Source organism: Enoplosus armatus, chromosome 13 (assembly GCF_043641665.1).
Source record: "Enoplosus armatus isolate fEnoArm2 chromosome 13, fEnoArm2.hap1, whole genome shotgun sequence".
Taxonomy (NCBI): domain Eukaryota; kingdom Metazoa; phylum Chordata; class Actinopteri; order Centrarchiformes; family Enoplosidae; genus Enoplosus; species Enoplosus armatus.
This window is the reverse complement of record NC_092192.1, coordinates 257,623-284,691: the sequence shown is the minus strand read 5'-3', so window position 1 is coordinate 284,691 and position 27,069 is coordinate 257,623. Positions and strand designations below refer to the sequence as shown.

The following is a 27,069-nucleotide window of genomic DNA, read 5'->3' as shown; positions in this document are numbered from 1 at the left end:
CAGCACTGATTTTATATCAAAATATTCTACAACCATTAGCCATCAACAGAAAAGTATATTGATAATTGATTAATCATATAGTTATAGTTAGTTTCAGCGTGTCTCAGATTTGATCAGGCCTGTTTTCTCTGTTTTCTATCATCATAAACTGAATCTCTTGAATGAAGACGTCACATTGGACTCTGAGATGGACATTTTTCACTCTATTATGACATTTTAGAAACTAAACAGTAAATTAATGATCAAGATCAATTAATAATGAAAACACTAATTCATTGCAGCCCTAATATATTTAATATGGTATTATTGTGGAGGACAAAGAGGTTTAATTTATTGATCATAAAGAATTAAAGCAGTCACCTTAAAACCAAATCACCCTCCTTAATAAACAGGTTATCTTTGTACTCATATTATTTTATTTTATTATGTATTAATAATAAACAAAGAAAGCCACCAGGACCCTAACTATCTACAATGAACAACAAATCTTCAAATATTTATCTACCTCTTTCTTTTCTCTTTTTATCCTTTGTTTGACGAAAATAAAGTTGGAAAATAAAGTTGTTGTTTGTGCTTGTTATTTCACAGCGTTAAAAAGAATAAAGATGCATCAAAGATGATATTTCATGTGATTTAAAGAGCAGAAACAAACCTGCAGTTTAACACGTTTGTGTTGGTTTGGTTTCTCATCTGGCTGTGATGGAAGAACAAAATAAACATTCACAACTGAAAACGTGACGTTTAAACCAGTCAGTTGTTTCCACTGATCCCACTCAAACTGCATGAAGCTGCTGTGACTCATCTGATCTGAATTCAGTTTGATGTTAAACAGACGAGCAGCTGCTCTTCATGATACACAGACAGAGAATTTAACAAAAAACAATAAGTCTGATTCAGAGTCTGAAAAATACAATTCCATAGAGATCAAACTGATCCAGAAACAGATTTAAACACTAAACTGAAAACTCAGCAGGTCAAAGATGTTTGACTGTTTGACAGTAAATTGTTAAAAACAAATATTCTGAGAAACAGCAGATACTTTAGGGTTGAACTGAATAAAGTTAAGGAATTAGATAGGATGTAATATAGTTTATAGGTATATGGGTTTGTTTTTAAAGGAATAATAGTATAAAACATTTTTTACTGGACTAAAACAGGGAATTGTCATCTTTACATTTCAGTTCGTTTACAGATTAAACAAAGATATAACGTGTTAATCAGTGAACTTTAGAGCTGCTGGTAGGTGGATTGTGTTACCTTTTACTGAGCCAGGCTAGCTGTTTCCCCTGTTTCCAGTCTTTATGCTAAGCTGAGCTAACCAGCTGCTGGCTGTAGCTTCATATTTAGCGTGCGGACATGAGAGTTGCAAAAGAGAAGAGGATTTCACTAAATGTTGAACTACACCTTTAAGGGCTAACAGGTGTTGATGAGTCATGATGACATCAGCAGCTGGATGAGACTTTGCTTTATTTAGAAACAGGATTATTTGGTACAAACATCATTAATGAGAAAAACAACGACTGAAAATCAGAAAAACTCCAATGGGTGAGGAGTTTTTGGAAGAAGCAAACGTTTCCACATTCTGGTCTTACACAGCTAAACTTTTAGGATCAAGTCTAGACTTCAGGATTTTTTATTCTAGATTCAAGGACAGCTAACGTTGCTTCATGGCAAACATGACTGTAGACTGAAAATCCAGAGTACCTGGTGGAAAATCATCATCAGTTGCTTGTTTTGTCTGTTTCCTTTTCGTGTTAAGAGTTTGTTAGCGTTAGCAGATAGTGAGCAAGCTGCACATGCGGCATCATGAGTGAACAATAAAACTAAAACCACTGCAGGAATATTTCATGTTTTTATAATCCGGTGTGTTTCCTGTCAGTCCTGCCCTCTCTGCTCCTGTTGGATCGCCTCAGAAGATCCTGACGTCGTTTCTCGTTCAGAAGCTGCTGGATGCGTCTGTTTTGTGTTCGCTCGCGGAATGGCGGCATCCGCGGCACAAAGTAGTTCTGCTGTCCTCTGGTGATGTCACCGTCCAATCCCACGATCCGGTACGGGACCTCGTCCACCGAGTTGTTCTCCTTCTTAGAGAGTGGAAAGAGGGACGACGATGTTGGCGTTGGTTTAGTTTCTGTCAGATTAATTTTAGTTTGAAGACTTCTCCCTCCCGTTGTTCTGTTTGGTGATGATGTGGTGGCGATGATGTCCTCAGGATCAGCTGATGTTGTGGTAGGGAACTCTGGGATGGCAGACATCCTGAACGGCGCCGGTGTTGGACTTTGTCCATCAGCAGTTACTAGGGGAACCGCAGCAGGGGGCATTGTGGGAGTGGTGGTTTTCCTCTTAAGTAAATGTAGTGGAGCAGTTTTTCTTGGACGCCTTGTAGTAGTAGTAGTAGTAGTAGTGGTAGTAGTGGTAGTTGGAATGATATCAGGAGTGTCAGAGGGAATAGAAGGATGCTCGTAGGATGAATACTCGTCGTAATCACCGTACTCCACGTACACGAAGTCGGTGCTGCTCCTGCTGGTGGGGGGTGGAGTTACAGTGAAGCTGGGAGGTGGAGTGCTGATGATGTAGCTGCTGTTAGACCAGGAGGAGGTGGACGCTGAAGTCATCGTCTCTGTGGTTAAACTCCTCAAACTAGGAGACAAAAAACAAGAAAAATCAATGACATCAGATGAGGACTGTTTAGTCCCTAAACGTGATTTCAACGGAAGTATTTCTCTAACATTAAATGGGACCTATTATGCTTCCCCTGGTCATCTGCTCAGCAGAGGAGGGACGCCTCGTCCATCCACTTAGTCTGTCTGTTATTCGGCCCCTCTGCTCTGGACTATTCTCAAGTTTCTGGAGGTTGTTTAGCAGAAAGTACGTTTTCCGTTGTGAAAGAAAGTTGGTTAGTTTCTTGATGGTAAGTAATCGATAACTGCTGCTAACTGTAGCTGCACTTAACTTGTTAACGTTATCTGTGCACCCAGCCGTCCTCTTAGCTAGCTGAGCCGAACCATCTGTTTCTCGGAGCCCGGGCCTAAAAACCTCCTCCTCCTGATGGTCCAAAGCTCCTGTGATAGCTGTGTAAACACCAACACACCCACAGTGCTCCGAGCTAACTGAGCTAACGGCAGCTATAAGTTGGCCAATCAGAAGAAGTTCTAAAAAGTCTTGATTATCTACTGGCCCTTCATGCAGTTCACCTCAGTTCACCCTCTGTCAGAAACAAGTCGTTTGAGCTCTGTTGAGTTTGTCTCTTTCAGTCCTCCCTCCCAAAAAAGCTTTCGTCTGATTGACGGACCAAGTTCCGGAAGTCTACGGAGGAGAAGCACCCAATGCCTCTAAGCGCCGTTACTAAGCAACGTTGACATAAACATAAACATCCTGTCTGTGCCTGGAGCAGAGATACCATATAAGGACATCCATACCTTTCTGACATCACATAGACACGGCAGTTGAAATAACTGTTAGAAACGCAGCGTCTGAAGACTGAGCTTTTGGCTCACAGCGATTATTTTTACATATGTTTACCTCATTATTTGGCAACTTTAGTACGAATATCCAACATGATAATATTATATATATGACCATAGACTGTATATAAAGATGGACAAAATGTCTCCACTTCCTCCCATTGTACAGAAATGAAGCCAAAATATCCTGGATATGGGCGCTGCCATCTTGTGCTGGTGACGTCATTTGGAGCCAAATGATTTGGTGATGTCATTTGGAGCGCAGTAGTGATCGGGGGTGGTGCCACGGTGTGAGGTCCCGCCCATACACCCACCCAACCCAATCGCAAGCACACCACAGTCAATCTCAGCTGTCAATCATGACATTTCACCCCGTTTTTATAGCATCAAATAACTAATTAAAACCAAACTTCAAAATCATCAGCTGAAATCACATCAGCTGATAAGAACTACCTAGAATAACAGAAACCATCTCTGGGAAAAATGTATTAGATGTGTACTTAGATTTTTTAGTTTGGCTCATGTCATTAAGGGGGCGGGGTTTATGACTTATACTGCAGCCAGCCACCAGAGGGCGATCGAGATGTTTTGGATTCACTTTCAGGGAGGTGTAATGTCGTCCATCTTTATATACAGACTATGTATGTGACAGAATAAGGAACAGCATAAAAGGTTTAAGTATTATCTATTGGAAGTCTAACACACAACAACTCTTCAAACAGCTTTATGAAGACTCTGGAGTAGAGTTTTATTAAATTTGATTGACAGTTTGATTGAACATTAGCAAACAACCCCTCAGCTGTTCTCACATTTTGATTCAAATATTGCTAAATCCTGATTGGTGCACAGAAATATGTGCCATCATGTTTTTTCCAATTCAAACCAGTGAGAAGAACTCAGAGAATGTTAATGTCAGAAGTGCTTCACTGTAACACTCGTAACTGTAAAACCTTTCACACAACAAGTTCATTTTTACAATAAAAAGAAAAATTTGAAGAGATGTTAAGGCTAAAATACACCATTTGGAGTGTTTGGATTCATTTTCTGGGCCCTTTACCCCCCCAGCTGTTAATGGAACCTTCCAGGTTGACTCTGGGTCTTACCTGCTGCTGGCGGTTGGCAGGTTTGTGCTGCTGAAGTTGCTGGAGTTGTCAGAGTTGCTTAAGTTTCCTTCACCACAGGACTTGCAGCACATCTGACGGTATCCGATGTTGGAGCAGTACCGACTCAACACCTCCATGCGGCAAAACACTGAGCGGTCACCACGGCAACGCTGCCCTGGAGACAGAGCAGGAGCAATGGTTTAGGTAATCAGTGAGTCCAACATGATGTTTTCAGGTTTATTTATTGAGTTGAGCGGTTTATCTGCAGTGAACACTAGACACCTCATCATCTCCACCTGTTGTTACCCTTTACTCTGTACCTGGATACATGATCTGAATAATGACATCACATCTCAGCGTACATTTACACCTGGTATTAAGTGTTCTCGTTATCTCCATCTTATTTTTCTTTGTAGAGAAAGAGCTCTTCTGTAGCTTTTATTTTGACAGGCAGCTTTAGATACATTTTAGTCTTTTATCCTCTTTTATCCTTTTCTATTCTCCTGTCCGGCCACTCTGCTGAATCAGTAAAAATCATTCAACCAAGGAGGTAAGAGAGGAAATGTATACAGGAGGAGCAAACAAATTAGGAGAATGAACAGGAAAAGAAGGAATGAGAAGAAGGAAAGAGAAAGAAAATAAGTCTGTGGAGAAATCAGAACTATCAGAGACAAAAGAAAGGAGGAGAAGTCTGTGTGTTTTACTGGAGGAGATCTTTGGAGCTGTGAAGTTTGTGTTGGACCTGGACAGCCACTGAATGATGGAGTTCTTTTGGTCGCCTGCAGGGGGAGGCAAATACATAGTCAGCTACACACAGACTACAACTCCCAGCATCCTCCCTCTCTGTCAGTACACAAATGTATGGTATGTGATTGGTTGATGCATACCGCTACAGGGTGGGGCCTGGCAGGTGCGAGTTGTGATTGGTCGAGGCTCACTGCAGTTTTGGGCTGAACCCTCTGGACTTGAACACGCAACCTGACGCTCCTGAGTCCCATTTCCACATGATACTGAACACTACAAACATAACATAAACATGTCGATCAGCCTCTGATGTTCAGATTCTAACCTAATTAGTTATTGATCTGGTTTTATATTCAAGAAACATCCTATGGCTTAAAATGGCCAATTTAGGAGGTAGTCCAGAAAGAAGAAGTCCAGAAAGAATGAAGAGAAAGTCCCGGAAAAACAAAGAGGTAGTCCAGAAAGACAGCAGATAAGGATAGTCCAGAAAGAGGAAGGAGGAGGTAGTCTGGAAAAAAAGAATTTAGAAGTAATCTAGAGAGAGGAAGGTAGGGATAGTCCAGAAAGAAACAAGACAGAGGTAGTCCAGAAAGAAGTAAATTAGAGATAGTCCAGACGGAAAGATTATAGATGTAGTCCAGAAAGAGAAAGATAGAGGTTGTCCAGATAGAAGGAAGTTAGATCTAGTCCAGAAAGAAAGAGAAGTAGTCCAACCATTTAGGAGGACTTAAGATAACTTTGGGACTTTGTGAATAGTCCCTTGGTTTCACTCTTTGTACCGGGGTCCAGGGCCCAGCTCGCCAGGCAGCGGGGCAGAGGATGCGGTTGCAGGTTTGTTTCCCGTCCGGTCGGTCCTCGCCACAGAGTTTGCTGTTCACTGAGCGCTGCTGCTGCTGCCCCCTGCTGGACGTCTGCTGGCAGGTCACCCAGCGACGCTGCCACCCTGTCTGACCACATGAGGCGCTGCAGTCCTCCCACTCCCCAGTGACCCAGCTGAGGGAGAAGAAACAGTAAGATTTCACACAATAAACCACGCTTTGTGATTGGACGAGAGGTACTCCAGAATTTTTCTTCCCTTTACCATTATTTTCTTGTCAGTGGGGTCTATTAAATCTTGTACGGTGTTGTCATATTATGCTGTACTTCCTTATTCCCTTTTTTCAAAAAAGACAAAACGTGAAACTCTGCCTGGTCCAGATGAATGACGTGCCAGAGCTGGCCCGAGTACATCGGTCACATTTACTGACACTGGACCAGGTTCTGAAAAGTAATAAAATCATAAATTTAGCAATATTTCTTTGCAGCACCCAGGCCAACTTTGGTCCAGTCGACTAAATTTGGTCCTGTGGTGCCAGAACACAGGAGCCTGTACCTACAATCAGCCAGAATCAGCATGAACATGGTGAGCTTTGTGACAGCAGTGTGTTACCATGGTGACCTGTAGTTTGTTACCGTGGGGAGCTGCAGGCGTGGGTGTTGCAGTTGCGGCTAATAGCTCTCGGTTTGTTGATGTTGGAGCAGAACATCCTGTGAACCATTTTCCCATCAGCCTTCCTCCGGCAGCCGAACCTTGTGTACTGTTTCCCTGGCAACCGGACAACAATGTTAACTACCATGCAGAGAACAGAGCTAATTGCCAGGCTGTTAACCAGCAGCAGAGTTGCGTACCTCCTCCGCAGGGTTTGGAACAGTGCGACCACTTCTTCAGCGCCCACTCGTAGAAGATGGCGTCCTCCTGCACCAGATTGGACTCCAGCGAGGACCGGAGATGCTCCTGGATGATGTACTTATAAGACACCGTCACCTTGGAGTTGCCATGAGAACTAACCTGGAACAGAAACACAGGCAGATGATGGTTTTTCTGATTTACACTCCAATGAGACACAATGGACTCCTATTTCCCACAATGAAGGACTGACCATGAGCAGGACTCCGTATTTCAGTGGCCCTGGAGTCTGGATGGACTCCTGCTCCTCAGTGTTGCTGTACTCCCACACCACACCCTTCTCAATCACCACTCGGGATTCTGGGAGCTCATATTCATCGTTGAGGAAGAGGTGACCTGTCTCCTGATTCTTCACAGCTGGAGCAGGAAACAATAAAAACAAGGTTTTCCTCAAAATTGCAAGGTAAAGAAGTTCTTCATGTTGGACACGCTCCTACTTCCTCCTCTTACCCAGGATGTGAGGAGTCCCTTTGAACTCCTGGATCAGCAGGTGTCGGGCTCCTTTGGGGATCTCCAGGATCTTCAGGTAACCTAAGCCATGGGAACACAGATGATTAATCAATCAGTAATGAAAACTCCAACAGAAAAATACCCGTTATAATAAGTTCTGGGAGCTACTATTTACTTTCACAGAACATTTATTTACTTTCTGTTCATAAGTTCATTACTGAATGAGGTTAAATGAGCCTCCAATATTTGACTGGAACATGTTTCAGTCGGAGACAAAACTTCAGGAACCTGAAGTCCCTCCTCTAATCAGATGTTTTTCAGAGACCTTGTTTCTTGGTGCTGCGGGTGAAGTTTCCTTTGATGATCTTACAGAGGGAGTTATCTCCTCCACAGACTCCACATCGATCCTCCTGCTGGTCTGAAGCGATCTGTCCATCACAACCTACATGCTGCATGAGGAGAGAGGAGATCTTAGTTTGAAGATCAGTGGTTCTCTTTGGGACATGGAGGAGACACCAGTGAGTGAAGTGCGCTGGTGTACTGGTATACTGACTGGGATGGCTTGGTGAGTCCATCCCAGACAGAACATTACATCTGCCTGGCTTTCAACCTCACAGCATACCGTATATCAGTGTTATCAGGGAAAATAAAAAGAGGAAGAATCTGTTTCTAAGTTAATGAAGATTGGTCGTCTCAGTGTTAAAGAGCAACTTAACACCCTGTTTTAGCTTGAACACTCACCCTTCACAAATTAAAAAAATGCATTTGAACCTGTTTAGATGCTTTAATGCCTAGAATTCAATTCAATCAACCATAGCTACATACGTCTACACCGGCCGGCAGCAACAGTAATTTCACCCCCCCCCCCCCCCCGCGTCTGACAGTTAGTTTATCTTAACATTAGCTGAGCTTAACGTTAGTTGAGCGAGGCTTTAGCAGAGGTAGTGAACATGAATGAGTGGTATTGAAGGTGTAAGTTTGCCCAAAATACTGCAACACTGTTCAGCACTGCAAACTACTAGCTTACAAGTAGAGGTAGTATTTCTGCTACTGTAGTATTTCTACTGCTACTACTCTCAGTTGCATACTCTTAGTGAGTCTTTCCATACTCCAGTTCACACTGCTGACAGTTGATTCTGTATTTGTATGTCAGGGCGTGGTGGGTAAATGTGAAGTTGCCTCATAGTTTTAGGGTGAGTCTCAGTTTTCACAGATATTTTGGGGGTCTAGAGGACAGAATTACATAATTGATTTAGATTCTGAACTCAGATCTGGATCACAGTTCTCCTCTTCACTCTGCCATGTAACAAGAATACTGGGAGGTATTGTACTATATACTGTATACTATGTACTGTGGTATATTATGTTATGCTATGCTGATGTTATGAAATGAAGTTCACAGTCTCTTTAGATGTTTCAGGAATAACATTTTAATATAGTTTTACTTTTTATATCAATAAAATTACATGAATATAACAACACAGACTAAAGAACTTGAGAAACTAAAACAAAATAAAGACCTCACACTCTCCTCGTACGCAGACACTGTGGGCGTCACTGTAGGAACATGGCGTCCCATCATGCACCATTCTGTTCATGGAAACCACCGCAGCCGTTTCCTCCGACTGACAGTACAGACGACAGCGTTCATCAGCTGCAAACACACAAAGATGAGTGTTTTATTTATTGTATATGATATATAAAAACGTATATATGTTATATATCGCAACATGATGCTGTCAGAGCAACTTAAGGTGGAATATTTAAGGTGGAACATTAAGAGTTTGAAGAGACTGAAACCAAAATATTTTCAGACTTTAAAGAGTTAAAGGGAGGAGAGGCCACAAGTTTCCTTCCAATAACAGATTCCTGACTGATGAGTTTAACATGTGAACACACACACACACACACACACACACACACGTTTTTCCAAATTTAAAGATTAGATGAAAGTTTCCTGTGTGTGTGTGTGTGTGTGTGTGTGTGGGTGTGTGTTTACGGTCAGGGTGTTGGTGTGTGTGTGTGTGTGTGTGTGTGTGTGTGTGTGTGTGTGTGTGTATTATTATTACAGACACAAGAAATTATTGTTGGTCTTCCAGTGAACTCATATCCTCCATCAGTTACTGTCAGACAAACATGTTTCCTCCTGTAAATGTTCATCTATGTGGACATCTAGATTATATCTGTCATATCCTCCAGAGTCTCTCCGAGTCTCTCCGAGTCTGTCCGAGTCTGTCCGAGTCTCCAGAGTCTCTCAGAGTCTCCAGAGTCTCTCCGAGTCAGACGCAAATATTCTGATAAAGTGAAGACAAATCAAATCAATAATGTGTGTATTATATTGTGTGTGTTTACGGTCAGGGTGTTGGTACGGCAGCCAGTGATGTTTCTTTCCTTCATGTTCATGAAAAGGATTCCAGACTTTACACTGATCCTCCCTGAAAGAGAAAAACAAATGAACCTCCAGACAAACAGAACAGACTAGAATGTACAAAAGATACCTGATATCTGTCAGTCAGTGGACACAGATAACAGAGTGAACAGTAGATCTACTGACCTGAAGTCAGTCAGTGGACACAGATAACAGAGTGAACAGTAGATCTACTGACCTGAAGTCAGTCAGCAGAGGACACTCTTCTTGGCTGCACAGCTGGAACTCATAACCATTTCCGAAGCAGGTGCGCCCGCTGTTGGCTGGACTGAGAGCAACAACAGGTTAGTCTCTCTGATTGGTAGGTCTGATTTGTGACATCACAGATGATTGACAGCTCACTCACACTGGGCTGTCGCAGCGCCTGGCCCGAAACCTCACCCCGCCCCCACAGGTTCTGGAGCAGCTGCCATACGGACTCCATGTTCCCCAGCCGCCATCTTGTCTCAGCAGGTCAGGGGTCAACTTCATGCAGAAACCCTTAAAACAGTGCTGCAACAAAAAACAGTTACCATGGAGACGCAAGGAAGTTCAGCACAGAGCTGGATTCAGGAAGTGGTTAGCCTAGCACACATACTGCGCACTGCTGTAAAAAGCAGTGTGCAGTATGAAACTGTTTCTGTTTCTGAAAGCGGCAGTAATAATCCTGCAGGTATTCTGCTGCTGCCTGATGAAAGTCAGAACAAACTTTTAAATGAGGCCTTGTAGATCAAATATGAGTGAAAATTCAGTAACTGGGTTGCTCACTTCTCGCCTCAAATTTGTTCAGAAACAGATTTTGATCTGCTGAGGTGAAATAATTTTATAAAGTTTATGTAAAGTTAATGGCACACCACCCCCAGCGCTTTGCATTGTGGGACACAGTATACGAGGTAGACGGTCCGATGCAGATTGGAGATTTTTTTCCGAACCAGTACAACATCCGGGTGTTTTTGACTTACTGCATATGTTGCTTTTGTTTACATACTGCATACTACATGCTACATTTTGACCACATCAGTACGTACAGCTGGTATAGTAGGCGGTGTGAATACAGCCTATGAGGTCATCCCACATATGACGGAGAGAGGAAGGGGAAACTACTTACTTCGTACTTCCTACGCTCCACATTGCTTTGTCTTTGCTTTTCCTTCTACCATATAACACTCACTCATTTTATCATTCATGCATACACGCTGACACTACTGACTTAGTGACTGCCACACCGCATAACATTTTGGTATTTACAGTTGTTTGTGTCTTTCCAATAAATGAATGACTTTTGCTTTAACTCCTTGTGTTACCTCCCATTATCTGTCATTGTTCCTGAGCTGGCCGTGACAAGAGGAAAATATCAAACTTGAAAAAATTGGGACAGATGACGTCTGATCTGAAAAAAACTCGGGGACAAATCAAACTTCCTGTCATCCTTTAATCCACGATGACCTGAATGTGTCCTCACCTTCCCCGGTCCACACTTTGTCCCATCGAGCGGCGGGCCCTTCTTGGTCTTACAGTAAAATGGGTTGTTGTAGTCGCTGCACCACAGCTGTTTACAGGGGTCATGGGTCGTGTACTGGAGACAAACACACATATACAAAGATATTTAGATTACGTCAAAATACAAAAATAAACCATCAATATCAGAACAAAACAGAGACAGTGAGAAAAACTGATGTTCACTCAAACAGCAGGAACAGAACGTGTAACCAAAACCAGTGACTGGAAATATGTTTTAAATCATCATAAAACCTCTTTCTGACTTCTTTAATCAGGTCAGAACAGAAAGAAACTGTAAGAAAAGAATCAATTCAACACAAACGTGATAATCACAGACCTGCTTAATGATTAAAGCAAAATACTTTCATCATCGTGTTGAAATGTTGGAAACTCCCACAACAAAGACGTCATTGGATTAAAGACTGCTGATAAATTTGATCTGATGTGTAAATCGTCCTCCTGGGGAAGTTTTCTGTGTGATGTCATCAAACGTTTCTCAGTTAAGATCCTGAACAGATGTGTTGTTGGCCTCCAACCCAAAAATATATCAGCAGGTCATGTCTGCAAACATCAGTCTCACTAAAAAACATAAAAAAAAAAATCAAAGATTTTACTCCTGTTTCATTTTAAAGTTTTCCATTTGGAAGATATTTCATCCAAAAATTGATACTTAAATTGTTTCTTGATACTTTGATTTGTTTTTTGATATTTGTCCTCCCTATGGTTATTGAGGTTATTTTTATATCATGCAGTCTTATCTCAAAGTTTCCTTAAATATGTGTTAAAAACTGTCAAAAACCAGAAACCTTAAAACACAGGAGGAAACTTCGATCGGATTGTCTGTTGCCTCCAGCAGTTTTTGCTATAGAAACAATGCTGGCAGTGTTACTAAAAACTGTAAAGGTTTGAGACTCCTCCTGAAAGTGCAACAAGTTAAAAGTCATCTCCCATCGGATGATCTGGGTACAGACAGACCGGTCAGCTGACAGACAGAAAGACATACTGCAGTACAAAGACTGTATCCAGGTCCAAAGTCGAAGCGACACTGTTGGTCCATGGAGTACTGAAACCCTGGCAACTGAGGCAAAGCTGGCCAATCATGGTTGAACGGGTCGTCACGGAGACAATCATAGGTACTGAAGAGAGAGAAAGACAGGCAAATAGAGATGTTTTGGTTGGCATACGGTGTGTTCAGGCGATGCCTGATGTGAAATTAGGGCAAAAATATTCACATTACAGTCAGTTCAGTGTTTCTGTTGATTACAGTAAATATACTGGTATTGTTTGTAGTACTGACTCCAGGTACTTGTGCAGCTCCCTCCAGCTGCACCGGGACCAGTGGTATCGATGGAAGGTGGCCTGAACCCGCGGAGACATGATGCTTCCCAACGGCACATCGTCAGCACAGTCATTTGCCTCGCCGTCATGCTCCATGCCTAACCTGAGACAGAAGGACAGAAAAACAGAAAGGCAGACAGGTAATGAAGACAAACAGCAGCAAATTCCTATTAACAACAGTACAATGAAATGATAATGAAGTATTGAATCTTGGAAGATTTCAATACATTGTGGTAATGAGGAAGGTGAATCTGTTATTGTCTCTACGTTGACACCTGGGAGTCCGTTATAGTTTCTACGTGGACACCTGGAAGTCAATTATTGTCTATGTGAACACCTGGAAGTCGTTATTATCTCTACGGGGTCTCCTGTTTTTTTTTATCGTCTCTACGTTGACACCAGGGAGTCCATTATAGTTTCTGCGTGGACAGATGGAAGCCTATTATCATCTCTACACGGACTCTTGAGAGTTATTATTGTCTCTAGGTGGACCATTATCATTTTTATACTTGGGAGTCATTTTGATGTTGTTAATTGTTGTCTTTTCAAATTGTACATTCTGTAAAAATTTAGATTTTTAAGTACAGGTTTAGCAAGGCGGTGAGGGAAGCTAAAAGACTGTTCTCAGAGAGACTACAAAATCAGTTCTCCTCCAACGACTCTGCTTCTGTGTGGAGGGGGCTCAGGCAGATCACCAACTACAAGCCAAGAGTCCCCAACTCTGCTAACGACCAACGCCTCGCCAACAGCCTCATCAACTTCTACTGTCGCTTTGAAAGACAATGGGACAGTCCTGACACCATCACCCATCTCTCTCTCTCTCTCTCAAACCCAACTGGTCAAAGCAGATGACCGCCCACCTAGCGTCTGGTTCTGCTCGAGGTTTCTGCCTCTTAAAAGGAAGTTTTTCCTTGCCACTGTCACCAAAGTGCTTGCTCATGGTGGGAACTGTTGGGTCTCTGTAATAACATTATAAAGAGTCGGTCTAGACCTGCTCTATTTTGTAAAGTGTCATGAGATGACTTTGTTGTGATTTGGCACTATATAAATAAAACTGAATTGAAAAATTGAATTGAATTGAAATCACCCACCAGCTCCAGCCCAACAGCCCCAACCCCCTCATCACACCTGGGGCTGAACGCCTCCTACCACCACAGCTGCCCCCCACAGTGCCCCCCCCATTGACACCTCTGTCTGTCCTTGAAAGAGATGTGAACAGGCTCTTCAAGAGACAAAACCCCTGGAAAGCTGCTGGACCAGACTCCATCTCTCCATCCTGCCTGAAGCGCTGCGCCGATCAGCTGTCTCCGGTGTTCACGGACATCTTCAACACCTCACTGGAGACATGCCACGTGCCAGCCTGCTTCAAGGCCTCCACCATCATCCCCGTCCCCAAAAAAACAGGGCCCACAGGATTAAATGACTACAGACCCGTCGCCCTGACCTCTGTGGTCATGAAATCATTTGAACGCCTGGTTTTGTCCCACCTCAAATCCATCACTGACCCTCTGCTGGACCCCCTGCAGTTCACCTACAGAGCCAACAGGATCCTGTTCGTGGACTTCAGCTCTGCCTTCAACACGATCATCCCGGCTCTTCTTCAGGACAAGCTCTCCCAGCTTAATGTCAAGAAAGCCCAGCAGAGGATGTACTTCCTGAGGCAGCTGAGGAAGTTTAACCTGCCACAAACAATGCTGGTTCACTTCTACACTGCCATCATAGAGTCCATCCTCACCTCCTCCATCACTGTCTGGTACGCTGCTGCCTCCACCAAGGACAAACGCAGACTGCAGCGTATCATCCGCTCTGCAGAGAGGGTGATTGGCTGCAACCTCCCATCCCTTCAGGACCTGTACTCCTCCAGGACCCTGAGGAGAGCAGGGAAGTTTGCTACTGACCCCTCCCACCCTGGACACTATCTGTTTGACCCCTCCCCTTGACCCCTCCCCTGCGGTCCATCAGGACCAAAACCTCCCGCCACAAAAACAGTTTCTTCCCCTCTGCAGTCAACCTGACGAACACGGCCAAAGTCTTGCACTGACCCCCCCCCCCCCAACACAAACACAACACAAACAAAGTTATACGTTATATTAACGTACATCACCCCTGTCCCCCCTGCCTTACATTAACGCACGCACCCCCTACTGGACACTTTATCTGGACACTTTATTTTGGTCACTGCATTGTTTGTTATTTATCTTATCTTATTCTTTTACCTTTATATTTTTACATGTTTGTTGTCAGCACCATCAGACCACGGCAAATTCCTTATAATGTATGTTACTTGGCAATAAACAGTTTCTGATTCTGATTCTGATTCTGATAATAACTAGTTCTGTGAACAAATTTGCATTTAGTCAATGTGTGTGTGTTTGTGTGTCTCACACGTGTCCTGTTTCATGAGCAGCTACGAAAGCCGAGGAAAAGCCGTCCTCAAAGACGAGGACGCAACTCCGATGCAGGTGACACATTCCTGTAACTGGAGCATAACCTGCATAGAGAGATCAAAATGTCTGGTCAGGCAGTTGGTGTTAGTAGTAGAACTGGTTGTATTAGCAGTAGTACTCTGCATGCTGAAAGGGCCAAAATTCGAAAGCCGGGCCACGTAGATGGTGTTAGTAGTTGTAATATTTGTAGTACTAGTGGTTTTATTAACCAGGTCAGGTAGGTAGTGTTAGTAGTATTACTGGAGGTATTACCAATAGTACCCTGCATGCTGGAGGGGCCGAACTCCTGCCTGGCCAGGAAGATGGTGTTAGTAGTAGTATTTGTAGTATTAGTGGAGGTATTAGCAGTAGTACCCTGCATGCCGGAGGGGCCGAACTCCTGCCTGGTCAGGTAGATGGTGTGGTCGTGCTGCTCAGCGTGACTCTGCTCCCTCTGCTGGAGATATGACCATCCACAAACGTTCTCCAAACTCTTCTGGGGATTCCCCACAGATACCATCTCCTGGGACTGATGGAGGGACACTTTTGGTTTTTATTGTTTTTCTTAACTTAAGAACGTAACTTCATGCAGGGGTAGGGAGTATTAGAAATCTGAATTCATATTTACACAGATTCCCCAGGGAGTCAATGCAGGGTACACTGTGACACTTTTTCTCTTGGAAATTTTAAAAATACAAGAACAAATACTAATATTTGAATAAAACTCTGAAAAGTAAGTAGCAATCAGCCCAGGGCGTTGGATAATACAATATTTACAACTGCCCTGTGGACATGTAAACTGACTAAGAAAGCATGTCCTTCCTGAATAAGACAATACAACTACTGGACAACTAGTTGATTTACAGAAAAGTGCCCTGACCAGAAAACTGCAGTACCTTCGAAACAGAGTCACAGTTTAATACCTTTGATGGAGACAACATGATGATTCTGACCAGAACAACGTTGATGTTGGCGCCCAGAGAATGATCCTGATAGATCTCATTAACCTGGAACAGACAAGAGAGAGAGGTTCTGTAATATTTGCAGTAAATGAATCAATCCATCTATTTGACCATCTCTTTGAAATTTTTGGAAATGAAAGAAGGTAATCTCAAAATTCTACCCTTTTTTCAGAAATCTAGATACATTTTCTCAAATCACCACCTTATTGTGTCTTCATTTAAGCTCATGACATAGCCATCAAAGTCTTCTTATTTCACTGATGATATTCTTGCTTCTCATGTGTCTTCCAAGGTTGTGATCTTGTTAGGCCAGAAGATGCCACATAGCCTTCTCAGGCTTCTTTTCTGCAATGCTAATTTAACATTAACTTTGGAATGCATTGCTTGGATGTCCAGATGTTGGCTTTCTCCTATCATTCGTTGATGTCCTTCTGTGACCCTTATACATGTCTCTGTTTCTGGTTACTGAGGTTGTCAAAATGCAATGGCAAAGTGCCATGGGTGGATGAGACTCACCCTGAAATGCCGATGGCTCTGCATAATGTTGTGCTGTCTTGGTTTACAGGCCTCTATAATGTCACATGGGGGGTTGAGGGCAGTGCCCATGGACTGGCAGGTGGTATTTCCAATTTAAAAAAAAAAAGGTGTATGCTTCACTCAGAGTTTCACACTGTTCATGTTGAGGGAAAGCTGGGAACCCTTATACCAGTCAAACTAGATTGTGTCCTGGTTGGACAAACTATCAGCTCATTCATCTCACAGGGATACTAGAGGGTTCGTGGAAGTTTGACCATCGACTCTATATGAGCCTTGTGGATTTAGAGATGAGTAGCTCATCTTTGACTTTACCTTTCAGCACTAGTCCACCTGGTAAAACCAGACTCACCACTACTAGTTACTGAGACAACATCATCTACATTTGCCACTGAATTAAAATCTATGTTCATGTTTTCACTTACTATGTTCATGAGTGTCAGAAGATATTTCTGAATGTGGTCACGGCCATGGAAAAGAAGAACCGAATAGTCCACAGCTAACAAAACCTGTTAAGGAGGAAAAGAGAGCAGGGAGAGGGGTTAAAAAGTTTGGTAAACCCTACATTCAACATTTCATGAACCTCTATATCTTAACTGGTTCATTAACCTCAATGTTAAAAAGTTCAGCCTCTTCAATGTAGCGCCGTTGTCGAGCTGAGTTGGATCTTGACCACAACACATTCTGGTTCAAGTTCAGAGAACCTAAAAGAGGACCTGTGGACAAACCAAAGAGCAGTCTCAGTAATCATTAAAGTCAGTTTAACACACAGGTCTATAGTGAAGTTAATATGTTTTATTTTGTTTTACATTGCTGTATGGGTATTCAGAGGAAGGGCAGTGCTCCCTCTGTTTGACAGTCTGTGTATCTGTATATCACACACAACAGGACCTTTTCACCAATTACTACAATTTGATGTGATGTATTTTTAAAGAGATTTCTTGCACTATATCTGAACATAAAAGTTTTTGACGTTAAGTATGTTTACTGATCGTAGCTCTCTGGATTATGTCCCTTAATTACATTTATTGTTAGTCTATGTACAAACAACAAGGACTTTCCGATGTATAACTCTCGAGGTTTGAAGGTAAAATCTCAGAACCTTAACAGCTGACATATGACCCTGTTTTTCTTATCAACTGAATAACAACTAATTGTTTTGTGGTTGAAACATAAATCCTGGTAAATGTTGTGTTTCTGAGTGGACAGTTTATAAAAACATCTGTTGAAGCTGTTGTTAAGGAAATTACATCAGCGATCAGAAACAGACACTCTGAGGTCACGTTGTGCTGCCAGAGACTCAGGTTGAGTTTAACTGAGGTGAAAGAAAACTCTCTTCTCATTGGCTGTTTGAAGACCAACAGATTTCAGGAGTCAGTGACTGAGAGGACAAACGTTTCAGGAGCTGAACCGTCCGTCAACTCTGAGCCCAAAACCTCCAAAACGCTGAACCTCAGACTGCCACGTTGCAGCTGGCTGTGTGTGTGTGTGTGTGTGTGTGTGTGTGTGCGTGCATCTCTGCCAAGTTTCCTGGAACAATTTCTCTGTGTTCAGTTTGATTCTTTCCTTCTGCAGAAACACAGCAGATATTTTGAAGCAGCTACACTGTAAAAAACAGGTTGTGTGTTTGTTTATCTCATGATTTCTCCTCTTTGTTTGTGGTGTGAACTGAGGGACTGACCTCAGTCATACATCATAATTAACATACCTCGTAACTCAAGATTTCCATCGTAACATGATTGTGAAATCTGATTCTACTGGCATTGTTTGAAAATGACATTAATCATTATAATTTTTACAGAATTTCCAGAAAATGGTCAAAAGAAAACATGAATGAACATGTGTTTCCCTCCACTGCTGCTATGTGAATATGGTTCATTGGTTGGTGGAAATAAACAGCTGGTGGAGCTAACTCTCCAGTTGCTGCCATTAATCCATCACAGAAGAAGAAGAGGACACAATGAGATGACGTCATTAAAAAGCTCCAGTCGAAGCTCAAACGATGGAGAACCATGTGGAGAACATGATGGGAACATGATGGAAACATGACATCTGTGTTGTGATGAAGGTTACAGCCTCCTCATCGCTCCACACACAGCTGATGTTTTCAGTTTTTCACTGTCATAGCTTCATGTATGGCAGCATTTATTCATCAAGTCTGTTTCTGGTTTGATCCTCAGACAGGAAACACTTTTTACTTTTTACACACATTTAGAGGTTTATTGTATTTATTTCCTGCATTTCCACTCAGATATTTTAATTGTATCTGTTTTTATTGTGTACAGCAGAGCACTGACGGAACAATATTTAGTTACCCTGTACACGTAGTATCGTATATGGAGAGGATGACAATAAATTTGACTATGTTTGTTTACATCACCAGCTCAATTATGTACAAGTCAGTAAAGTTACGTTCAAACCATGACGAACATGACAACAGATGTGACAATAAACATCGCTCTGTTCTTGTATTTTAACAGCTCACGGTGGATTCATGAACCCTTTTCTGTGTTTGTGTTTTCTCACCTCGGAGGAAGTCATTGGAAGTTGGATTGACATTTTCAGTTTGATTGACAGCTGGTTGTTTCTTGATGATGGCTGAGGAGCGATAAACGATGTGTTGTCTTCCTCCTTCCTCCTCTTCCTCATCTTTCTTTTCTTCTCCTCCTCCTGTCCTCCATCCATCCAACGGCTCGATGAAAAACTCCTCCTGACCCGTCCTGATCATCCCGGCCTGGAGACAGAGAGAGAGAGCTGTTAATCTACTGTTCAATCTACTGTTAATCTACTGTTTAATCTACTGTTTTATCTACTGTCAATCTACTGTTTAATCTACGGTTTAATCTACTGTTTAATCATCTACTGTTAATCTACGGTTTAATCTACTGTTTAATCATCTACTGTTTTATCTACTGTTAATCTACTGTTTAATCTACTGTTAATCTACTGTTTAATCTACGGTTTAATCTACTGTTAATCAACTGTTTAATCTACTGTTTAATCTACTGTCAATCTACTGTTTAATCTACGGTTTAATCTACTGTTTAATCATCTACTGTTAATCTATGGTTTAATCTACTGTTTAATCATCTACTGTTAATCTACTGTTTTATCTACTGTTAATCTACTGTTTAATCTACGGTTTAATCTACTGTTAATCTACTGTTTAATCTACGGTTTAATCTACTGTTAATCTACTGTTTAATCTACGGTTTAATCTACTGTTTAATCTACTGTTAATCTACTGTTTAATCATCTACTGTTAATCTACTGTTTAATCTACGGTTTAATCTACAGTTAATCTACTGTTAATCTACTGTTTAATCTACTGTTAATCTACTGTTTAATCTACGTTTAATCTACTGTTAATCAACTGTTTAATCTACTGTTTAATCTACTGTCAATCTACTGTTTAATCTATGGTTTAATCTACTGTTTAATCATCTACTGTTAATCTACTGTTTTATCTACTGTTAATCTACTGTTTAATCTACGGTTTAATCTACTGTTAATTTACTGTTTAATCTACGGTTTAATCTACTGTTTAATCTACTGTTAATCTACTGTTTAATCTACGGTTTAATCTACGGTTAATCTGCTGTTAATTTACTGTTTAATCTACGGTTTAATCTACTGTTTAATCTACTGTTAATCTACTGTTTAATCTACGGTTTAATCTACGGTTAATCTGCTGTTAATCTACTCTTTAATCTACGGTTTAGTCTACGGTTAGTCTACGGTTAATCTCCTGTTAATCTATTGTTTAATCTACTGTTAATCTACTGTGTAATCTACTGTTAATCTACTGTTAATCTACAGTTTAATCTACTGTTAATCTACTGCCAATCTACTGTTTAATCTATTGTTGAATCTACTGTTTGATCTACGGTTTAATCTCCTGTTAATCTACTGTTAATCTACTGTTAATCATCTACTGTTTAATCTACTGTTTAATCATCTACTGTTAATCTACAGTTTAACCTACAGTTTAATCTACTGTTAATCTACTGCTAATCTACTGTTTAATCTATTGTTGAATCTACTGGTTAATCTACGGTTAATCTACTGCCAATCTACTGTTGAATATATTTTTGAATCTACTGTTTGATCTACGGTTTAATCTACTGTTAATCTACTGTTAATCATCTACTGTTTAATCTACTGTTTAATCATCTACTGTTATTCTAAGGTTTAATCTACTGTTAATCTACTGTTTCATCTACAGTTTAATCTACTGTTAATCTACTATTTAATCTACTGTTAATCTACTGTTTCATCTACTGTAAATCTGCTTTAAATGTGCTGTCAATGTACCAAAGTTTTCAAGTCTGAGTCAGAGATATTCAGACCTTAGCACTATTGAAATTGCTGTTGCTTTAAGTTACATCAGCGGCTGCAGCAGGAAAATATTTCTTTTCTTGCCTTCTCGTGTTTCTGTTCACTTTAAACGCCTCATCTTTGCTTCACATCTGGCTTCAATCAGCTGGCTCTGCTCACACGGTAAGAAGTGAAGATAAACTCATACACAGTCACACAGAGTTCACTGAGTTAAAGTCGCTTCAGGTCTTCATGTTTTACAGTGTTTGGTTTGTGTCTCTGCAGGCCTGAAATCATTTCTCCTCTCACATGAATCGACTTGTTTGTCTTCACTGTTTCTTTTCTGCTTTCTGCTGACTTTAAATTTTAAACTAAAATATGTATTTGTTTTTTTTTTTTAATTTCTGTCCACGATTTTTGTGTGTTTTTCATCAGTTAAAGTGGATGGAAGCTACAGCAGTAACAATTTTCACGCTGCAGTTTTACTGTTTCAGCTGCTCCCAGCCTGTACGGAAAGTCAGAAGGCTCAAAAACCACCAACAGCTGTACAAACATCTGCTGCTTCCTCACAGAGGATGATGATGATGGTGATGATGATGAGGATGATGATGATATAAAGGTTTATCCATGTTTCTGTTCTGTTTGTGCCTTAAAGAAATCTGCTTTCCCATGATGATAACGACTGAGCTAAACAAACAAAGATTAAACTGTTGTCTTTAATGATGTGGATTTTTCTGCCTCGTCTGCTTCCTAAAATATTTGTTCTGATTGTCTGGTTTCATATTTCAGTTGCTGAGTTTTTAGTTCTTAGTTTACAGATTTTTCTTGAGTCTGACTCTGTTGGTCAGACAGTCAAAAGAGCGCACGAGACAATGATGGAAATAAGTTCAGGACTTGATCGTTATGTCCCTGATAAAGTCAGACATGTTGTATCAGACTACTTTAATAATCGTCATATTTAACCATCAAGTTATGTTTATATATTAAGAATGTAAAGGAATCTTGCCACCTTAACATGGTGGAGGGGTTTGCATGTAACCTTGGAAGCTGTGTTGTTGGGGGCAATAGCTCCTGATAGGATCTCCCAAGGCAAATTGGTCCCAGCCAAGGGTCCAGACTATGAGCGAGTCACAGACCTCTCATGAATCGGCTAAGTAGGAGCTGCAGCACCTCACCCCCAACATGTCCTCTGTCGAGGAGGCAGAGTTTGAAGACCCAGGAAAAGCCTCGTCCATATCCTTGGCAGACGTCGTTTAGGTAGTCAAGAAGCTCTTCAGACCAGGCATGGATGAGATTCACCCTGAGATGCTAAAGGCTCTGGACAATGTAGGGCTGTCTTGGCTGACATGCCTCTTCAGTGTCGCATGGAGGTCCAGGACAGTGCCTGTGGGGTCGTGGTTCCCACCTTTAAAAAGGGGGACTGGAGGGTGTGCTCCAATCATTGGGGTATCACACTGCTCAGCCTCCCCGGGAAAGATTATTTCAGGGTGCTGGAAAGGAAGTGCAGACTGATTGTCGAACCTCAGATACAGGAGGAACAATGCGGATTCCGTCCTGGCCGTGGAACAGTGTCACCAATTCTATTTGTAATATTTATGCATAGGATCTCAAGGTGCAGCCGTGGGGAGGAACTGTGACCTACAGCATGAACAAGGGTGGTTTGCAGCTAAGTGCAAAATGATCGGCCCTGGATAGTGTAAGAAAATAGATGGATGGAAAACGTAAGAAATAAGTATTCAAAGATGTTCAACAGGCTTATCCTTAATTACTTTTTATCAGTTTTCAGTTGATGAAGATTCACTGATGTTCACGGCTGTTATTTTTACACTCTGATCAGATATTGAAGCCTGATGATGCCTTGGCAGTAGACCAGCTGATTGCGACTGTCTGAAATGTGGAAAATTATCAAGAGAACTTTCAAATTTCTGTCGATAGATTTCAAATTTTTTATATATTTCAGACCATCTTCCACTCAGATTTTTTTTCCATCATAAACACAAAAAAAGCATCATTATGGTCCAATTCAATTCTGATTTGTATGTTAAAAGCTCACTATTGATTTCCACTAAGACCGTTCATGTTACACAATGTTTAATTTGACTAAATTTATGGCTTCAAATACAAACTTTATATATATAAAGTTTATTTAAAAAATGAAGCAGTACAGATGATTGATGACGAGGAGGAAGTGAGAGGAGTGATGAGGAGGGAATGAGTGGAGTGATGAGGAGGGAGTGAGAGGAGTGATGAGGAGTGAGAGGAGTGATGAGTAGGAAGTGATGAGGAGTGATGAGTAGGGAATGAGAGGAGTGATGAGGGAGTGAGAGGAGTGATGAGGAATGAGAGGAGTGATGAGGAGGAAGTGATGAGGAGTGATGAGTAGGGAATGAGAGGAGTGATGAGGGAGTGAGAGGAGTGATGAGGAATGAGAGGAGTGATGAGGAGGAAGTGATGAGGAGTGATGAGGAGGGAGTGAGAGGAGTGATGGGGAGGAAGTGATGAGGAGTGATGAGGAGGGAATGAGAGGAGTGATGAGGGAGTGAGAGGAGTGATGAGGAGTGAGAGGAGTGATGAGGAGGGAGTGAAGAGGAGGGAGTGAGAGGAGTGGTGAGGGAGTGATGAGGAGTGAGAGGAGTGATGAGGAGGGAGTGAAGAGGAGGGAGGGAGAGGAGTAACAAGGAGGGAGTGAGAGTAGTGATGAGGAGGGAGTGAAGAGGAGGGAGTGAGAGGAGTGATGATGAGGGAGTGATAAGGAAGGAGTGAAGAGGAGGGAGGGAGAGGAGTGATGAGGAGGGATTGAAGAGGAGTGATGAGGAGAGAGTGATGAGGAAGGAGTGAAGAGGAGTGATGAGGAGGGATTGAGGAGAGAGTGAAGAGGAGTGATGAGGAGGGAGTGAAGAAGAGTGATGAGGAGTGCTCTAATAAAACAGCTACACAGTGAATGATTGAAGGATTTCGGACTTCAACCATCATCAGGTGACACCTACCAGTCCATCACAGTTGCTGATGGCGACAGACGTGTCCTCCATGTTGTACACCTCTCCTGTGTAGAAGCAGCCGCTGTCTCCTATTGGCTGAGAGTGTTTGTGTCCTGACTCCTCCCACCACTCCATGGTGGCGGAGGGGGCAATGAGGCGGGAGTTCTGACGCAGCCGCAGGTGGAGCTCCTGACCAAACACTGTCACATTGTAGAAAAGCTCCGCCTCCTCAGCCCTGTAACCCCGCCCCCTCCAGCTGTGCCCTGTCTGGGTGGACGGTGATGCGTCTGTAGGCAACGCCCGTCTTAATGTAGGTGCGCCTGTTAGAGTCTGTCTTTTTTTTTTGTCCCAGTTTGAGTCAGTGGGCATGTCCTTGGTCGAATGGGCGTGTCTTTTGCTGCGGTGCAGGTGGTGAGCGGAGACTGATGCTGACAGGAAACGCCCTTCTGAGTTGGTCCTGATTGGACAAATGACACAGAACTCTGACAGGATCTGATGGAGAGAATCTGAGCGAAAGAAAGAGGGATGTCAGTGTGATGTCACAGATCTCAGATATTAACTCAGTGATATAAATATTATTACTGATAGAAATGATGGCCGTGAACCCCACATACTCCCCAATGGCACTGCATAGTAGAATACCTAAAAAGAATACGTGGCTGAGCCCCGGACAGCCATGGCAAAATTCAACCACTGTATACAATATATCTCTACATAGATAACATATATATGAAACAAGGATGATAACAAAACCAGTGTTTGTCAGAGATTAAAGACTGTGGATCAGCTGATAATTCAGTTCAGGAGCTTCTGTTTGAAACTCATTTGATATTATAAAGAGTCTGCTCTACATGTAAAGTGTCATGAGATAACCTTTGTTGAGATTTGGCGCAATATAAATAAAAACTAAAAAAATTGGTACAAAGACGTTGCAGTAAATGTGCACAATGACGTGTACAAACTGTCCTGATCTAAACATATGAAGAAAAGGCTCTGTTTCAAAGGCTGATCTTTAGTTAATAGTGTTGTTATAAATGTCAATGGGATTTTGAATTAGGTTTTCTTACTTCAGGAACAGAACCTGGAATTTCTGGTTTCATTTCTCTACAAAGAGAGAAACACAGCTCACAAACACTCGCTGACTAAAATGACAAAGTGTGACTGCAGTCTGGTGAGAGTGGCAGTGCAAAATCTGAAAAAACAGACAAAAAGCTTTTAACATCTGGAACAGACAGCCAATCAGAGCAGAGCCCCCTTCTGCAGAGTGACATCAGCTGATCTCAGATCAGAGCAAACCTGTGTGTGTGTGTGTGTGTGAGTGTGTGTGAACAGTATCTGAGGTGATTTAACAAGGAAGGAGGCTGCTCTTCTGTCTGAGGTCATGGAAGTCAAACACACACACACACACTTACACACACTTACACACACACACACACACACACACACTCATACTTACACACTCACACAGACACACACACAGGATATGATGAAATATGATCTGAATCCTTCACATTCCCGAAACGCCAGAGACACATAAACACAAAGATTTATGGGAAAAACGTGGAGAGGAAAGTTCTGTGACTCAGAAACAGAACAGAGGAACAATCCTTTATTCTGAGACTGAAACCATTAAAACAGAACTGGGAACACTGGGAACACTGCGAGACTGTCAGCTGCTCAGTGACTCGTCAGTTTTTCAGCTGTTTCACCTTCACTGCAGAGGTCAGAGGTCACAGCCTGGAGGACTAAACAACAACCACAGAAGAAGAAGACAGAGCTGCAGGAGGACTGTTACTGCAAATAGATAGAATAGAGTCACAGTAGAAGTAGAAGTATTTACAGTAGTATGGTTAGTAATAGTAACAGCAGGTGCAGTAACAGTAGAATGTCTAGTAGTGGAAGTAGTTTTAGTAGTACTAGTAATAGTGCTAACATTTGCAATAATAGTACCAGCAGTAGTAGTAGTAGTACTAATTGGTATGAATATTAGTACTACTATTACTAGTATTGTAGTAGTGACCGTAGCAGTGGTAGTATTAACAGTAGCAGTAGTACTAACATCAGTAGTGGTAGTAGCAGTAGCCGTACTAAAATTCCTAGTAGTAGCACTAAGTAGTAGTAACATTAAGCCGTGTTTCCACCACAGGAACTTTCCTCAGGGACTAGGAACCTTTGGAGGACCTCAGTGCATTTCCACCGCAGGAACCAGGGTCTAAATGACGTTCCGGGGACATTGAAAAAAGTACAGGAACTTTGGGGGTGGGGCTTGCAGCGCTGAGCATTTCTGAGTACTCGCAGGATTTTATTTCAGCCACCATTTTTGAAAATCTGCAGTGGTGTGCAAAAACAGCTGATGCTTTTTCATACATCAGCAGACTAATTTGCCTAATCTTTGACTTAGACTGTGCTGGAAATTCAATTCAATTTATTTATATAGCGCCATATCACAACAGAAGTTATGTCATGACCCTTTACATCGCAGTATCAGTAGCAGTATCAATAGCAGTATCGGTAGCATTATCAGTATCAGTACCAGTACCAGTACCAGTAGCAGTAGAAATACTGGTATCAGTAGCAATACCAGTACCAGTAGCATTATCAGTACCAGTATCAGTATCAGTATCAGTACCAGTAGCAGTACCAGTACCAGTAGCATTATCAGTATTGGTATCAGCACCAGTACCAGAACCAGTAGCAGTACACGTAGCAGTACCAGTACCAGTAGCAGTATTGGTATCAGTACCAGTACCAGAACCAGTAGCAGTAGCAGTAGCAGTATTGGTATCAGCACCAGTACCAGAACCAGTAGCAGTACACGTAGCAGTACCAGTACCAGTAGCAGTATTGGTATCAGTACCAGTACCAGAACCAGTAGCAGTACCATTAGCTGTATCATTACCAGCACCAGTAGCAGTAGCAGTAGCAGTACAAGTAGTATTAGTAAAAGTTGAGCAGTGTGTCTCACCTGTGCTGTCAGTGATGTAAACTGAGTGTAAACAGCTGATCGGCAGCAGAAACACAATAATCAATAATCCATAACGAAACTCATCCATCCTGGCAGAGAGAGAGAGAAACAGGCAGGGAGACAGACTGATAAATAAACAGACAGACAGAGAGAGAGAG

The 27,069-nt window shown here is 42.0% G+C and overlaps 1 protein-coding gene across 1 annotated transcript; it reads right to left on the bottom strand.

The window, feature by feature from the left end:
* Window positions 1-1,450: 1,450 nt before the first annotated feature.
* On the bottom strand, window positions 1,451-26,999 carry LOC139294993 (A disintegrin and metalloproteinase with thrombospondin motifs 2-like). The gene is made up of 26 exons (XM_070917035.1): window positions 26,912-26,999; window positions 24,267-24,452; window positions 23,956-24,233; window positions 19,178-19,385; window positions 17,261-17,367; window positions 17,077-17,160; window positions 16,079-16,162; window positions 15,438-15,684; window positions 15,115-15,220; window positions 12,689-12,832; window positions 12,395-12,527; window positions 11,354-11,467; window positions 10,259-10,404; window positions 10,091-10,180; window positions 9,837-9,919; window positions 9,005-9,138; window positions 7,810-7,933; window positions 7,485-7,565; window positions 7,228-7,391; window positions 6,977-7,136; window positions 6,761-6,893; window positions 6,088-6,301; window positions 5,452-5,581; window positions 5,269-5,343; window positions 4,565-4,739; window positions 1,451-2,637 (listed from the first exon to the last, which is right to left on the bottom strand). Exons 1-26 carry the CDS (start codon window positions 26,997-26,999, stop codon window positions 1,854-1,856), a joined length of 4,272 nt encoding a protein of 1,423 aa, XP_070773136.1. The 3' UTR covers window positions 1,451-1,853.
* Between the last annotated feature and the right edge of the window lie 70 nt (window positions 27,000-27,069).

What these genes read in the sequence shown, in the direction of transcription:
- LOC139294993 (XM_070917035.1), bottom strand. Translation starts at nt 26,999, where the DNA reads ATGGATGAGTTTCGTTATGGATTATTGATTATTGTGTTTCTGCTGCCG. An exon ending in TCAGCAACTGTGATGGACTG is followed by an intron (nt 19,386 to 23,955) that starts GTAGGTGTCACC and finishes CTCTGTCTCCAG; the next exon opens with GCCGGGATGATCAGGACGGG. An exon ending in CCAGGCCCCACCCTGTAGCG is followed by an intron (nt 5,344 to 5,451) that starts GTATGCATCAAC and finishes CTCCCCCTGCAG; the next exon opens with GCGACCAAAAGAACTCCATC.